Genomic DNA, 16,040 nt, shown 5'->3' with positions numbered 1-16,040 from the left:
TTGTTAAGTCTTATCAGAGAAAAAGAGTCACTAGCGTGATCCAGACATAGCACAAGGCAGAGAATGCAGGAGAAAGCCCAATTATCAAGATTACACGGCTTTTTAAAGGTAAATCAACCAATGGTTACTAAAAAACGTACATTATTTTTACTTTTCTGCCAATTATTCAGTAACACAGCCAGGAACTGCAGAATTCTTTGTCCAATAATCCCAAACTATTTCTACTGCAGAATATGGAGATGTAGAAGAAGAAGGAGGAGGTTTGGAGAACAACAACAATCCTCCATTTTGATGTTTTTTGCTTTAATCTATTTACTACATTAACAAACCCAAAACCTCTAAATTTTTAACCCTGTGACAATCTTACATATTAGTCAATCACCTAATTTACACCTGTGTAGTTTCTAGTTCTTCTCTAAGAGTAGGCAGTTTTTTCCACAGACAGAGGTCAAAAGCTGTATTGTTCAGGGGGGTGAAAACCCTCAAAACAGGCAGAGAAATATTCTCTCCACTCTGGGTTCCTACAAGTACAATATGCTGCAACACACAGGAAAAATCCACAAATTAAGAAGAAGGTCACTGCAATTTTGAAAGAAAAAACATGTACTAATGATGCCATTATAACATGACATTTCAAAGCGCTACAGATTTCTTTTATGCTTACATATTTTGATGTCCACACACATCTCTAAAAACACTGCCTCGTAGAATGCAAAGTTTGCCAGTAAAAAATCCCACAAGACCTCAGAAATAACACTACCACTTCACAAATCACACTGCCTTGTACACACAGACATTTAGAGTTCCATGACACAAGGGACGAACATACATGCGTTCCTTCATGCTAAACAAAAAAGTGAGTTTTCAGCTAGCTGAAATGAGCACATCTTCAGCAAAATAACTGAAGTTATGTTGGTGTATACCATACAGATGCTGACAACTTGTGGACCAGCATGTACCTTGTATCACAGAAACCATAGGCAAGTTAAGGCTGTTCAGGTTGTCTAACAATTTCTACTATCGGATTCTGGTTTACCACTAATTTAAAGCAGCCGAGGTAGACTTTCCACAGTGAGAGTTCATGTGTATTGTTGTATTTCATGTTCCCAGAAACAGTCCAATTTTCTTGCTGTTTAAAAAGTTTTACTTTACTCAGAGTGAAATCAATGGAAAAATTATCTGACCCAAGTTATTATTCGCTTATTAAGTAGTTTACTATATGTTATGCTGCCATACTTTAAATTATGAACTTGGACAATGTATTTAGCATGTCACCCTGGCTGCAGTTTGGGGTCAGGTTTTTCAGCTGAAAAACTAAATTCCTTCTTAGGCATGGTATCAAGTTACACTTTTTCTTCAGAAACTAAAAATTTGAGCTATGAGCAAAGGAGGAAAATGAAGTCAGAAAAAGAAAGGTATTACTACTTAGAAAGCTGCATGTCAGTTGCAAGTATTAGGTCCAAAATATGCCTCTACTACTAAGATACCATTTTGCAATACTGACCAAACTATACAAATACAACCCCTGCAGTTTTTAGCGGACATTCATCTATTCTTGTGACCCACATTTCTTAAAAGTGAAAGTCAGAATAATGGGCTGAATTAATAAACACCGGAGTTGAAAGGAGCTGTGCTCAGAGAACATGTACTTTAAAATACCAATTGTTCCAAAAATAATAAGGCCTTAGGGGTTTCAAACTAGGCATTGAAAATTAATACATGCATTAATTAATGTACACAAAATTCCTCAGTGTGAGAGCAACACAGAAATAAGCAGAAAACACTGTTTCCATATTCAAGGCAGTATCAGGATAGCACACATGGAATAGAGCTGTCAACAGGGGATCAAAAGAGGAAGAAGAAAGTAAATAGCAAACAGTTACTATTTCTCTGGTGCTGTGTCTGGGAAAAGAGAATGAGATCATGCACATAAGAACTGTCTGAGAAAATAGGGAAGCTTTACATACATAAAGTATAGCTGTTCCTTTTAACATGCACATTGAAACAGTGCCCATCTGAAAATATGCCCTTCAGTACAGCAGCAGAAGGGACAATTCAGGGTTGGAACAAGTCAATAAACTGTTCCTACTGCAATCAGCAACTGCCACTGGTCACCTTTTCCTGTTCTAATTTAGCCTGTGACAAACTCTCTGAAACAAGACGTGTACATGTCATTGGATTGTTCACAAAAACAAAAAATTATTTATTTTTTCTACCATGCCAGGGCTGGTAACGATCATCCCTTTGCATTCTTCTGCGTATTTCTGCCATTCCAGTTCTTCCCACTGAAGCATGTTGGCAATCTCCTCTTCAGGCACCAAAGCTTTACTGCATCGTAACAAGTAGAGAAGAATCTGATGCATTGAGAGTACTTCTTTTCCTCCATCTTAAAACCATAAATAAATAAAACACATTTCAGAGATTCACTCCTAAAGCATGTGCAGAAGAGAAAATATGCAGAATACAAACCATTTGTATGAGCAAAATAAAATGCAAAATGCTTAAGTGATTTGACAAGTATCAAGGCAAATGTTTTACTGATGAATACTGTACATGCATAAAAACTTTGCTAAACTAAAGCAGTAACAGTAATGGTGAAGAGAGTAACAGTTCCATCGTACTGTAAAGTTGAAGTTTCTAACTTGCCTGAATAAACTTTAAAATGAGTAGGCAGAACAATCAGTTATGGTGTCCAGTTATATCTTCCTTTTCACAATTTTATCATTCTTTTTACAACAGCAGTTAAAAAGCCTTTAGGCATTATGCAGCAGTTTTTAAGAACACTCAAAATTTTACAGAATACTTCTGGATGAATGTAGCAAGCTATCCCTGCACTTTAAACTCATCTGTAGTGCTTACATGCTCTAACTGCAGTAATGAAGACTAAAGAGCCTCATGCTGTCTTCTGTCACTAAATGAATCAAGGGCATGTGAAAATTACTAAATACCTCTGAGACCCCAGGAAAAATGCACAGCAAAGGCTGCTTGTAGCAAGAAGACACTATAATCTGATTGGCTTCAGGTAGCCAGCTACAGATGTGAATATGCAAACGTGAAAGGTGAGTGATGGTCCTGACAGATCACCACTCAGAAGACACTGGCTATTCAAATTCAGTATGTCTGCTCATGTAAATGAGAAGTCACTCCATGTTACCACAATGCTTTAATTTTGACATACATCTCTCCAATTCCCTCCTTTAATAGCAGGGTGTTAATCCATAGGTACAGAGGAATCTTCAAGTTTCATCCCCCCAGAGCACAAATGCTGATTTCCCTCCCCCAGGGAGCAGAAACAATCTGGTCCAGCCACTGAGTATATTCTCTCTCTCACTACACCCACAAAAGAGAAATGGTGACAAACCAGAAGTAAAACCTTAGAGCAATATGGAGGATGACACCACAGCACAAGGAGTGTGATCCCAGGCACACTGGAAAAGCCTTGCAGAGCTGCTGCACAACTGCAGCACTGTGTAAGATGATGTTCCCTACAAGACATGTACAAGCCCTCCTCTTACCTCAGCTGGGATTCCAGCACTACTGCATAGAAATGATGAAAGGGAATGGTGTAACTTGGCCTCTCAGAACAATTAACTCACTTAAACTCCAAGAGGGAATCTTAAGTGGGGAAGATACACCCCCAAACCTCACTGGAAATAGAAAACACTTCTAAATAGCTACAGGGACAGAATTTTAAATGTGCAAAGTTTTCCTTCAAACTGAAGGGGGACTCCACTTACAAGACTGTTTTTTGTCAGCAACTGGATTTACTCTTATGCAAGAGGTAGCCCACATATACCAATCACTAAAATATACGTGTATCCTTACCCACTGAAGAGTGTGTACAGGCTGCGATAGACTGCTGTGCTAAATGAAAGTCTGAGACCCTTTCTGGGCCAGAATATGCAGTACTTGGGACCTCAAATGTGTTTTTTCTAGTCTTTTACTCTCTGAATATATTTATCACCATAAAAATCTATGGCAATACAGTACAGCAACTGTTCTGCATGCTATGCATCGCAGTAAACCTGGTATGACTAGCTCAGAGCTACCCCAAGGCCTGTCCCCAAGTAAATCCACATAGAAAGCTTGACATCCCAAACCTCATTATTTTTAGACCATGTTAGGAAAGTAAGAAAGAAAAAGTAGAGGGGATGGGAAATCAGCAATTCATTTCTATCTTTAAAGAGACAGCTGATGGATGTGTGGAGATCTGATGCACCAACACCTTCTTTGATTAGACCTAAGTAATGTTCTGCAAGCATACCTGAAGGAAATAGATTTCCACTCTCTGAAAATTAAAAATCTTCATGGGTATCTCAAAAAATAATCAATAAAAAATGAAAGCTTGATTAAAAAAAAACCCTGTCAAAAAGATGCTAAAAGGCGACTATATATGCAGAAATATCAGGAAAAAGATACTTTTAAAAGAGTTAGAAGGCTGGGGACCTTAAAGAAGAAGCAGCACACAGGAATACATATTTTAGAGACTTATCCCTCCTCATCCATAAACAACCCAATAGCACAGAAAGAGCTGACTTCTAAACTAAAATTAAAAAAAAAAAAATCAGAATATAAAAACCCTGAACAGGAATGCACCCTCAAGCTACACAAACCAGGCAGGACAAACTTGTTCTCATTTTGTGATGAGGTCAAGTTAATCAGCCACATGTGGCTTGATGGCTTATTTTGTAAATTGCTTCAGCAAAACCAAATCAATGTTTGCTAGCAAGCCTCAGAGCTCTGCTTCTGATTGAACAGTGCTGTGTATCCAGGAAGGAACAACAATTAGAAATACAGTCATCTAGCCATCAGTACTCTCCACAGTAACGAGCCAAAACTCATTTTGCTCCAGCTATAATTAATATCCCAACTAAGTTTCAAAGCCCAAAGCAGAAAGCACCTCCAGGTCACAGCTCTCTTGATGAAGGTTGTTCCATATTTCATCTGCACCCTAAATCCCACAGCTGAAACACATCCTTCTGTCCACACAACCCTCCTGGAGCAATCACTGGCAGGATCTCAGCAGGACACATTTCCAATGGAGCCATGACATTTACATCAACTGAAAGTCTGTCCTGGTATCTTAGGATGTGTTAAATGCCTCTGTAAACTGTTCACTCAAAACGAGCTGAATGCTCCACACGGAATCTTGTCCTTGGCTGGCAGGCCAGGGTTGAACTGCGTTGGAACGATGGCTTTTGTCTATCGCTATTTGCTGCAAGGTCTAAGCCTGCATTAGGATAAAGAAACAATCAGAAGAGCATGTGCTCAGGGGTGCCCAATCATGCTGACCCTTGCACATCCAGACTTGTAATCTAACCACATGGTATCCTGAAGAGCAGGTGGGAGATGAAATGTGAGAGATTAGATAACAGCACTCTGCAAATGCCACAGCACCATCGCAGAGCAGGACAAGGAGGACACAGCACTGCCTAAAATGACAACAGAGACAAAAGCTGAAAGCAGGACTTGGCCTGTCCATCTGAATTCCAGTTCTTAGTAAACCATCTGCAAACACTAAAGACTTCAGGCAGAAGCACCAGATCTCTGCACTGACTGAACCATTTGACTTGCAATAAGGGTTTTTCTGTGGAGGTTTTCTCCTGGGGGATAGGGATGTTTTTGGGTTTTGTTTCTTTTTTAAAGCTTTTTTTAGATCTAATTTGTATAACGATATATAATACAAACATTACCTGGAAGAAATCTCACAAACCGCGGCATGAAGTGATATCTGGGACAGGAAACAGAATCATTTTCAAGTGAAGGACCTTAAATACAAAAAAAATACAGAAAATTTTCCAACATATTTGCAAAAGAAGAAAAGAGGCAACTTTGCTGCAGATGAAATCAATGAATGGTGATTACATTTGACAGGGCTTAAGTTTCAATCCAGAAAGTAACAAAAAAAAAAAAGAACAGAGAGACAACTTGTAGTGAAAGCTTTCATACAGATAATTTAAAAGAAATCTAAAATAATTTAAAAATAATAAGAACCTAACAAAAAAAACCCCAGCACTTTAAAAAGAAACAGTAATACAAAAATATTAGTTTATATAATCAGTTAATTATTTCATTTAAGCCTTATAGGTACAAGCACTAGTTTATTTAATCTCCTCCAATTAGTGGGGTGGTTTTGCTTACCAGAACAAAGATAACATGGAAATTTCCTTGGTACTGTTTTGTGGGTTTTTTTTTTCATTTCCTATTCATCATATAAAGCTTTCAAGAAAATAAAAACTAAACCAACCAGTAAGTGCTAAAAAAAGAACAATCAGAAGCTAAAAAAAGAAAGAACAATCAGAAGCAGTGATAGGAAAGACAACACTAATGTTAGAATATATTATCAAACCAAAGGCTACACAAAATGTATTAAACCTGTGTGCTCCTGTGCAGAGTGAATCTCCACAGACAAAGTCACGACACCCAAACAGACCTACAGATACTGAAATGTAACTCCTCTGATACTCTCATTTCTCTTTTAGACCATGCGAAGTATTCTCTCTCGTTGCAGTCTTCACGGAAACCAGTATTTTCATCTTGTCAAAAGACAACAACATTCAGCTATAATGACAACACTATTCCTCCACAGCTGTCTGTATGTCACTGCTTTCTGAGCTGACTGCAGAGAAATACAGTATGAGTAACTTGTTTGTTAGCTTGTAAAAAGAGACAATGGTTTACCTGACACCTTGGCTTTCAAAATACCATGCACATGATACTCTGTAATATTAAACACACAGTAATATTTACTGTTTGATTAAAAACAAAAGTTCTGGATTACGGCAGAAATTTAGTTTATTTGTGAAAATACAGTGCCAAGTTTGTGCATTTTCACTGCTACACCTCACATGATTGAACTCTAATTTCATCTTCTTGAAGAATAAATGAAGTTTGTCCCTCTTATGGAAAACAGAGGTTACATTGTAATGTTGAGGACCGTCTCAAAATCAATGTTACCTTTAAGATTCCAGTCATACAACTCCAAAATATCTTTGAATAGATATGAAGAAAACAGCTCAAGGCCTCTCACACAAAAATTCTGGGGAAACAAAAAAATAGACCAAAATTATAATTATATAATACTGCAATACAAATAATACCATTCATATATAGTTAAATAAAACACTATGAAAAAGCAGTGTCTTCATATTTGCCAACTACTAAATACTGGGTTTTGGAAACAGTATTGATATATTTTTGATCATCTACTCTAACATAGCACAGTTCTCTCTTCAGAAAGCATTGTCAAGAAAGAATGGTATTGAATCTTCTTCATTCAATGTCCAAACCAACAGTATAGGCAGAAATTATGAGTCTGCAATAATCTGCCAAGCACTAAAACCCCTTTTACCTGAGCAAGATGAGCAGATGACACATTTCTGAGAAATATCCTTTTCATAATTCACTTTTTCCCAAATGCTCATAATAAATGTTTATAAATCACCACCTGTGGTATCATATAATTTCCATAGCAAGTGTGAGCACAAGACAAATTGAGGATTATGACTTCAGTAGCCAACAGAAGAAGAATAAAAAGGACGAAAAGAGAAAAAAAAAACCGAAAAGGGATTCTTTTCATCAAGCAAGGAACTGGCTCCTTCTATGAAGGAACTTATAAACTTTCCCGAACAAACAAAACCAGACTGATATAAATTGTGCATGTACGATATCGGCCATAAATTCCAAACTTAATACCACAATCTGTTTCACAAGTCATTAGTAAAGATGGTCTGCAAATAATCCAGAAGTCCCCCAAAATGTTCACTTCCCTGTTTTGCTTGGTAGCTGTTTGTTGTTTCAGTTCAAGATTTGCAGACAACACAGTACATTCACTAACAAGAAATTCATTGCTTTGATCACATTAGTCTTTCTGAGGAATTTCAGGGCTGTTGCATATATTTAGATGCCATTGAGCAACAAAAAAAAGATAATTAGAAAGAAAAATTTAAATATATGTGACTAAATTAAATAGTGATCCTATCTTTGTAGTTAATATGCAGGGGTGTTTCTGTACCTACACACACTGTTCCACTGCAGCAATTTACTTTGCAAACTGGCTCCACCAGGCATTAATTTGTAATAAAAAACCCCACCACAAACAGATTATGAACTCAATGTGCTTTGCTTGTATCCACAGGAAATTTGTTTTGACAATAGCTTATATTTAGTACTGATAAGCAATCTTCAGAGCTTCAACTTCTGATTAAGTTTCAGCTCTCCCATTGACTTACATGGTCCTGGCAATGGAGTACCTCCATATGCCTTATTTTTGTCATACGTAAGAGAATGGTAATGCCTAACTCAATTTACAGATACTGTATATAATTTAAAATAAAAGGAACCTACGGATATAAGCACTTCTTACTATTTGTTTTTAATATATGATAGCCTAGGTAGATAGATTTATGCTAGTACCTGTAAGTGCAAGTTCTGTTTCAGCCACTCCTTCAGAACAGAGCCAGTCTCTTAAGAGACTTCACAAGGTGGGATACTGAAGAGTTTAATCCTTAAACGTATCAACAATTCATAACCCACTCTGACTTCTAGACTAGTTATCCATCTTACCTCAGGCATCATCTCCTCAATGAAATGAATGGTATAGTCAATGTTAAACCTGATTACTTTGCATAGAGGAATCTGGAAGGAAGAGAGAAATTCAGCATTAAAAACTATACAGCATTAAATGTATAGTTAATACAATTTTATATGCAAAGGTATTACTGTCTGCTGAAAAGGGCACTTACTATAACAGCTGCTCTGGAGGATCATGCAAAGACAAGAACACAAGCACCTGTAAACAGAGTACCAGTTCCAGCCTTCACCTCGGTAATAAAACACAATGCTGACAATGCTAATAAAACACAATGGTGAAGGAAGGTTCAATAACGCCATCTACTGGAGATGAAATTTTCTTTAGAAGGAAAAGTACACCTGTAAACCTCAGACAACCTGTATCCTCTCTCCCTCGGATATTTGCAAGTGAATCTGTTGTTTGTGACACAATATGTCAGACTGATACAGTGATCTGAAAGCAAGGTGTTTTTAGCTCACTGCCAATTGTGTCAGCTCTATGGTCTTAAAATGTAGTTTTAAGTCAACGCAACATAATGTAATAGCTTAGGGACAAATTTACAGTTTTATACTAATTTAATGCAATAAATATTCTCAGAATTTCACCTGACTAGCTAGCAAGACAAACATTTAATTCCTTTTTTTCATCTTTTTATGGTCCATAAATTGCTGAAGGTGCTTCATTTTTTTAAATGGGATTTTCAGAAAAAAAAAGCTAAATTCCTAAAAGACTACAAAAATGCTGAATTTTCCCTTACACATCTACAGCTCTTACCAAATTTTACTACTCACTGGCCTCAAAGGTATAAAAGAGTGTTAGAATAATTCCATGACCTCTGAAAGTGAAGGAACCCAAGGTTACTTTACACTGGTAAGCATACAAATAAATAGTTGAACAGTGATGGGGTTGCAGTGAAATCAACGTACATAGCAGAGGTGCAATATTCTGCTTGCATCTTCTTACAGCCCCCTGCCAAACATTTGACTATTTTGACTACAAATATCTATTGTTATCTGCATGATACATTGAGAAGCTGCAACCAATGACCAAACAAAACTGCATTTCTTACAGTTTGATACAGTATCAAATGTGAATACATCCCCCCCCCCCAAAACCTTGGAATATACCATTAAATAAACCATTTAGAATCTGAGAAGATGAAAACCTGTCATACTTAAAGCAATGAGGCTTTAAAAAAAGTACAGGGATTATTTATTTACTTGCTAACACATAATTTAAACTAGAAGTTGAATACTTTAGAGAATTGACCACAACTAAGATCTCCATGAACTGGAGTTCCATGTAAACAAGCAAATACACAGTAAAAGAACATGTGGTTGGTAATGTAAAATTGGTTTGGTATTTATAATATGAAAATTATAATTTTTCCTATGATGGTACTAAACACTTTCCCTAATACTTGAGCTGCTCATTTATTACTCAGTAATAACAGCAGTAACTCAGTAATAACCTAAGTGCAAACCTAAGACTTCATACTACAGAAATTTGGTTAATGCAAAGATGTTGGTGTTCAGATCTCTATTTTTACTACCTTTTGCTACCTCTCTTTTATCAAATATGTTCCAAAGAGTCCCTCAAAGAGCAGATTTTATGTTGTATGCCAAAAATCATATCATGACATCAAGAGACTCCTTCCAAAGGGCTTTATATGTGTTAGTAGCAGGAATTGACACCACAGTATTGCTTTGTATTCAACTCTGTAAAAAAGTAATCATTTGTAGCTGATCACTTCCCCTATCTGGAATGAGAAAAAAAACATATGCACATATGCACTTTACAGCTTAATAGATTCTCTAACCATTCAATCAAAGAAGAGTTTTCCTTGTTGTCTGTATATTAAAGATTTCTGTAACTCTCTGCCTTGCTGTCACATAGCAGACACAAAAATTGTAAAGATAAGAAGGGTCTCTTTATTCTTTTAACGTGAATAAAACAAAACTGCTCCTTTTTGCTCATTAGCAAAGTGAAAACGTAAAGCCTTGACATAAATTTGCCTTGAATCCTGAGGCTGAGTTAATGCTACTGGGCAGCAGTGCTTCCCATTGCCATGTCAGAGGCTGAACTCCACTCTCTCACTTATCAACAAGAGTCCCTTCCCCTGACCACCAAAAGTGAAGTTTTCATATCCATTACATAAGCAAACTGTCAGAAGTAATTTCTTCTCAGTGCCTCTCATTTCCAGTATCCTTACATGCCAGTCCTGTGTTCATAACCATTCTTACACTGAGTTGTGGCATTGGTGATATTGCTAGTAATAGATATAAAAACCACAGAAACTAACACACACTGAATTTTTGAGAAAACCTTGAAATAACCAAGATAACAAAAAAATCTTCTAGTGTACAGAAATGAAGTATTTGCATATTTTCCATTCATGTTTGGCTAACTCAGCTTATACTAGAAAAGCAAGGCAGTCAGGTACCAGTCATGTCCTTTTCTTGTTACACTTGCTTTCAAAACACAAACACCTGTATGTACCTACAGCTTTTACTAAAAATCATAACTTGCTAGGTCCTGAAGAAGCTGAACAGCTGTTATAAAGTACTGGAGACATCTAAGTAAGTTTTAAGAAGGGAGAAAACCTTTTAGAGTTTAGAGTGGATCTCTGAATAATTTAATTTGTCACTTGAAGGGGAAAACTTTTTTTGTTGTTGTTGGTAGTTTTTTAAACTTTGCCAACTTAATAAACCCACTCATCCAATTTAAATCCAATTAGCAGTTTTAACAAGTTGTTCCATGGTTTTAATTCACTTCCAAACTGCAAAACATGTAAAAACATTACTTCAGTGCACATCACAGCCTCAGTCACAGTTCAAAGACGCTGCTTACCACAATCAGTCAAGACAAAATCGGAGCTCCATTAGCACAAGTATCTTTCCCCAGTCTCAAGTGCTGGCAAGATGTTTGTAGCATACACGTATTGTTTTTTTAGAGAAGTTCTGCTTCAGGGCAGAATGAGCACCTTGTAAAGAAATCCCCTGTACGAAACCTAAAGTATGTAGCAATGACCATACTTACATTTGTTAGTGGGGCATGTGCAAACATGGAGAACCCTTCAAAGATATATTCATGGTCATCATACTCAATAACAGTAGGTCTGTCTGTCTTAAAAAAGCAAACAAAACCACCACGGAGTAAGCAAGAAGCAGTATGACTTTTGTCACTGAAAATAAAATCAGAGTCCTAGTTTGAATTATTTATAAAGTACTTACTAAGAAATTTGTGGGAGGTGACACAGTAATTCGATAGTGGTACAGTCTTCCAGCATTGTTGGTCATGGGGCGACATGGTTTAATGGGCTTAAAGGAAGAGATAAGTAGAGTTATGTGTAGAGTCAAGGCAAATTTAGATTAAAAGAGAGAATAAAGCATTTCTAATAGCCATGAAATATGCATTAGAAAAAATTAAATAAAAGCAGGTAGTCATAATTAAGTATTCTGGGAAGGAGGAAAGTGTGGCCTTATCTCCACTTTCACTTTAAGAAATATTTTTAAAGCTATTCAAAAGCAAAAAAAGGTGGATTTTTTTTTTTTAATTTTCCATTTAACTCTCCATCTCTCTTACACACCACAGTTAGCTGTTTACGTTCCAGACTAATTTCCTCTCCTATATAAATTTGTTTCAGGAAACACAGTTTTAAAAGTTTATGAAGAGGAGCTTGAACATCACACAAGATGATCTCAAGGGACATTATCAAGATAGACAGGTATCAGTCCATCTGCTTGGGGGAAATCTGAGGCCTGAAGAGAAGGGATTAGTCTATCACCACAGAGTAACGCCACTCTATTACAAGGTTATAATGCTTGACTTTGAGGTCCAAAGGCAGCCAGACACAAGGAATTTCATGTTTCCTTCCAGATTGTTTTGAAGCAGTCCTGTGTAAAGACCTAAACTCCTCAACAGTCAGACGAAACCAGTTTATCATACGTCCTACATACAACTTGCTGCAGTTCAAAGGCTGCCACCAGCCTGCTCGGAATACATTTGGAAAAAGAATAAAATCACTGCAGTGAGCAGGGTACTACTCTGAACAGCAGAAGAAAAGTTGGCCTGTGGCATTGGCAAGACAGCTACACCACTACACTGCTCTGGCCACTCTGCAAACCTTACGCAGTAAGCAGGGTGATTACATTGGCTCTTCAGCCCCAAAATAAGCTTCTCACTGCTGCAACAAGACAGTGGCAAATAAGCTAGTTCAAAACTAGGCAGTTTCATCTACAGGACACTGTGAGAAGTAGTATATCCTAGGAGATTTTGTGAAACCTGCGATTCCCAGATGGCATTGTTCCAGGGAGCAGCTGCCTTCATGCACCAAATTTTATATATAGTAGTTTTCTCCTCCTAAATTTTCTCCCTCCTCTGCAAGAAGAACCCTAGATGTAACATGGGGAGGAACAGATCCTGAACTAGAGCAATTTATAGTAAGCTTCAGACCAAAGCCAATTTTCTGAACTCAAATAATTCACAGAAACGTTCATAACTCCTTAACTGCAGAGAAATAAAAGATTGTTTCGGTAAATATATGTAAGAAGGCCTACTGAAATATAAAATTTTTCAAGAAAAAGCACAAAGATAAATTGTAAAGCCTACATGCTAAGGCAAGAATGCCTCCTGACAAGCCTTCTGCTTCTTTCAGCAGCAGATTACTATTTACTTTTTCTTTTAATCACTTCACAGAGTGGGCCCTTCACAATGTATTCATCCACTTGAAGATAGGAGATCTTTTGATCACAAGTTCTTTTCTATTAACATAATTGTGTTTCAGAAACTTAAAAAAAACCCAAACGAACCTAAAACTAAGCAAACACAGGCAAAAATTTTCTACAGTTTCCAGGTGGATTTCACTACCAGTATTGCATTTTAAATATGAGGTTACATAACTGAATGATTTAAAGCTGCACAAGCGTTTTTTTTACTCAGCCGGTAAATCATGGGAAAGACCCCTCAAATCAACCTAAGCAGGAATTTACAGCTGCAAGTTTGTATTCATAATTGCAATCCTTAGAATTACTAATACCTCTTCGCCAGGATAAATGCCATGTCTTATTCCCGTTCGCCGGGCTTTAGCACTGCACTTGCACAAAGGTCCATCATTCATCTGTCAAAAACAAAATAGGATTCTGGTTGTATTGAAAAGTGGTTTTGGGAAAGTATGTTGGTTTTAATGCCCTGAGTGCTGATGCTTCTAAAAGCCTGTCATGCTTAGATTAAGTGGATGTTCTTAAGCCAATAAAACTGAAAACAGTATAGACTAATATTAAGAAAACTGCACAGCAGCATTAGAACAGCATCACTGTTTCAGAAGCACAAGATGGAAAAGCACTCTCAACAGAATTCTACTACCCTGCTATAATGCACCTCTTTTCCATTGCTTATACACATAAACAGCATGATGACTGCCTAAAACAAAATTCAGGTCCCAAACATGTATGTGTCAATATTTACATGCTGAAATCTCCATATTCAAACAGTGCCACTGGGCTCTCTGACTGAAAACACATCCTCAACTAAGCCTTTTGCCATGGAACAAGACTATCCCCTGAAATGCAGACCATTCAAAGATTTTACTTGGTACTTTAAAGAACTAATGGGAACACTTCAAATCCATCCTGTGAACAGATCAGTAAAAAAGATAAAGGGGGAAGAAATACCCACTTGAGTATTCAGTATGAGTGCATCAAGCAGCTATACCAAAAAGGGCCAGTGCATATATTACAATGCTAGCATCTTTCTTTTCACTTTTATGACCAAGATCAATGCAGACTATCAACTACTGCAACAGCCTAAAGCTTTCTGCCCTTAACATTATGCCCATTGCAGAAATCCAACAAAAGAAGCCCAGAAACAAACCAGAGAAACAAAGTAAGTTCCCAACTCAAGGTTTCAAAGTTTGAATCCAAGAAATTAAACTTCTTTTAGACTTAGGAAAAAAAACAACCAAACAAACAATAAACTTGCAATGCAACAGAAAAACCAGCAGAACTTTCCATGCTATTACAAGCAGTCTGAAAACACAAACAGCATCCACAGTGGGGCTAAATGGCATTATCATATATTAGAAATAATGTGAAGATACCACTGGAAGAAAGACTCATTAAACCACTGTTAATGTTAGCTTTAGGGAGTTGGGACAGGGATGCAACCTTTTAGTTTTGATGTTAATTCTCTAAATGTTCACCTCAGTTTCTTCAAACTGGCACAATGCATATGTGCAAAGAATCATAAGAAGCAGGAATTTCCCTACTCGTTTGGAAACTGAGCCACACAATCTTAACAATGGAGTGACATGACAGCTTGTTGTCCTCACAGTTTTTCCCCTACTCTGAGAAGAACAGGCTCCAAGAAATTGAATCATGCTCATAGGTAGAAGCATACTTCCTCACTGGCTTACACAGCAACAAGACAGAAGAGAGTTAAAAACACAGTCAACAGCTAATTGCTCATCAGTGCCCCAAAACTAAGGGTCTGCTGAGGCTATTTAAATAATCATCACTTATTTTTGAAAATCTCATCCTTAATTCTCAGAACTATTCAGCACAAATACTGCTTCTTTTATATTAAATGCACAGGCCAAAACTCAGAGAGATGTGAAGTACTTGTAAAGCCAAGACTTGAGAAGCAAGTCAGATACATCTCTAGCTCGTCCCTAACAACACTGCTCATAGAAAAAAATGCAGGAGAACAATCATGAATTGATGGTAAAATGATGATGAGAGATTACAAATTTACATAGGCAATGCCTTCTTTGACCAACAGAGCAACACAAACAAGCAGATCACATTTGTAAGGCAAAAGCCGCTGTGGTGGCATTGAATTTAACAATTTATTTTCTGGCAACTGTCAGCACTGCAGGAGATTATCCAAATTAACAAACAAGCTTCTCAGATCGAAGGGTTGGGAAGATCCATCCTACAAATCTAGTTCCATGTCAGACAGTGTACTTGTACATGTCAGAGTGCATGGCAATCATTCCTGTTTTATTTATTGACAGAAAGCATTCTGACACACCAGATAAATATCTATGAAAACTTCAATGTTTTCAAATAAAATCTACACAGAAGTACAACAGCACTGACAAGCTCACCATGATTGATTGTAGCCCTTTCAAGAAAGATGAAGAGTCAGTCTCAAGAAGGTTTTTGGGAAAGAATGTTTTTCAGCAAGAAACTCAGTTTTTCCACCTTTTTTCCCGCTAATCTTCTTCATAGAACATTACTTTGAAGTGTGCCCAAGAGCTACACAACTTTTTCTGTTAAATATCTAAACAGTTAGCTAAGTTTGCTCTCCATACAAATAAAAACAGCTAGCTATGCTCAATCATTCTTTTTAAACTAGAAGCATAAACAGGAATCTGTAATAGACTATTCAACAGACTTTTGAATTACCACAGTGGCAATATGTGTTGCAGTATCTCTTCACATTATGATTTGTTGCACGCTAAACTCAT

At 37.0% G+C, this 16,040-nt stretch overlaps 1 protein-coding gene across 3 annotated transcripts in view; it reads right to left on the bottom strand.

Annotated features, from left to right (window-relative positions):
* DROSHA (drosha ribonuclease III) overlaps positions 1-16,040 on the bottom strand; it is a 74,881-nt gene that overhangs the window by 46,515 nt on the left and 12,326 nt on the right. For all 3 annotated transcript variants that reach the window (XM_032117240.1, XM_032117250.1, XM_032117257.1), the window contains 7 exons: positions 13,611-13,691; positions 11,806-11,892; positions 11,612-11,698; positions 8,566-8,637; positions 6,958-7,039; positions 5,694-5,768; positions 2,217-2,386 (listed from right to left, as the gene is read on the bottom strand). In XM_032117240.1, coding sequence (XP_031973131.1) covers positions 2,217-2,386; positions 5,694-5,768; positions 6,958-7,039; positions 8,566-8,637; positions 11,612-11,698; positions 11,806-11,892; positions 13,611-13,691 — 654 coding nt within the window. The remainder of the gene's footprint in view (positions 1-2,216; positions 2,387-5,693; positions 5,769-6,957; positions 7,040-8,565; positions 8,638-11,611; positions 11,699-11,805; positions 11,893-13,610; positions 13,692-16,040) is intronic.

Source organism: Corvus moneduloides, chromosome 1, assembly GCF_009650955.1.
Source record: "Corvus moneduloides isolate bCorMon1 chromosome 1, bCorMon1.pri, whole genome shotgun sequence".
Classification (NCBI taxonomy): domain Eukaryota; kingdom Metazoa; phylum Chordata; class Aves; order Passeriformes; family Corvidae; genus Corvus; species Corvus moneduloides.
This window is presented reverse-complemented; position numbering and strand designations above follow the sequence as displayed.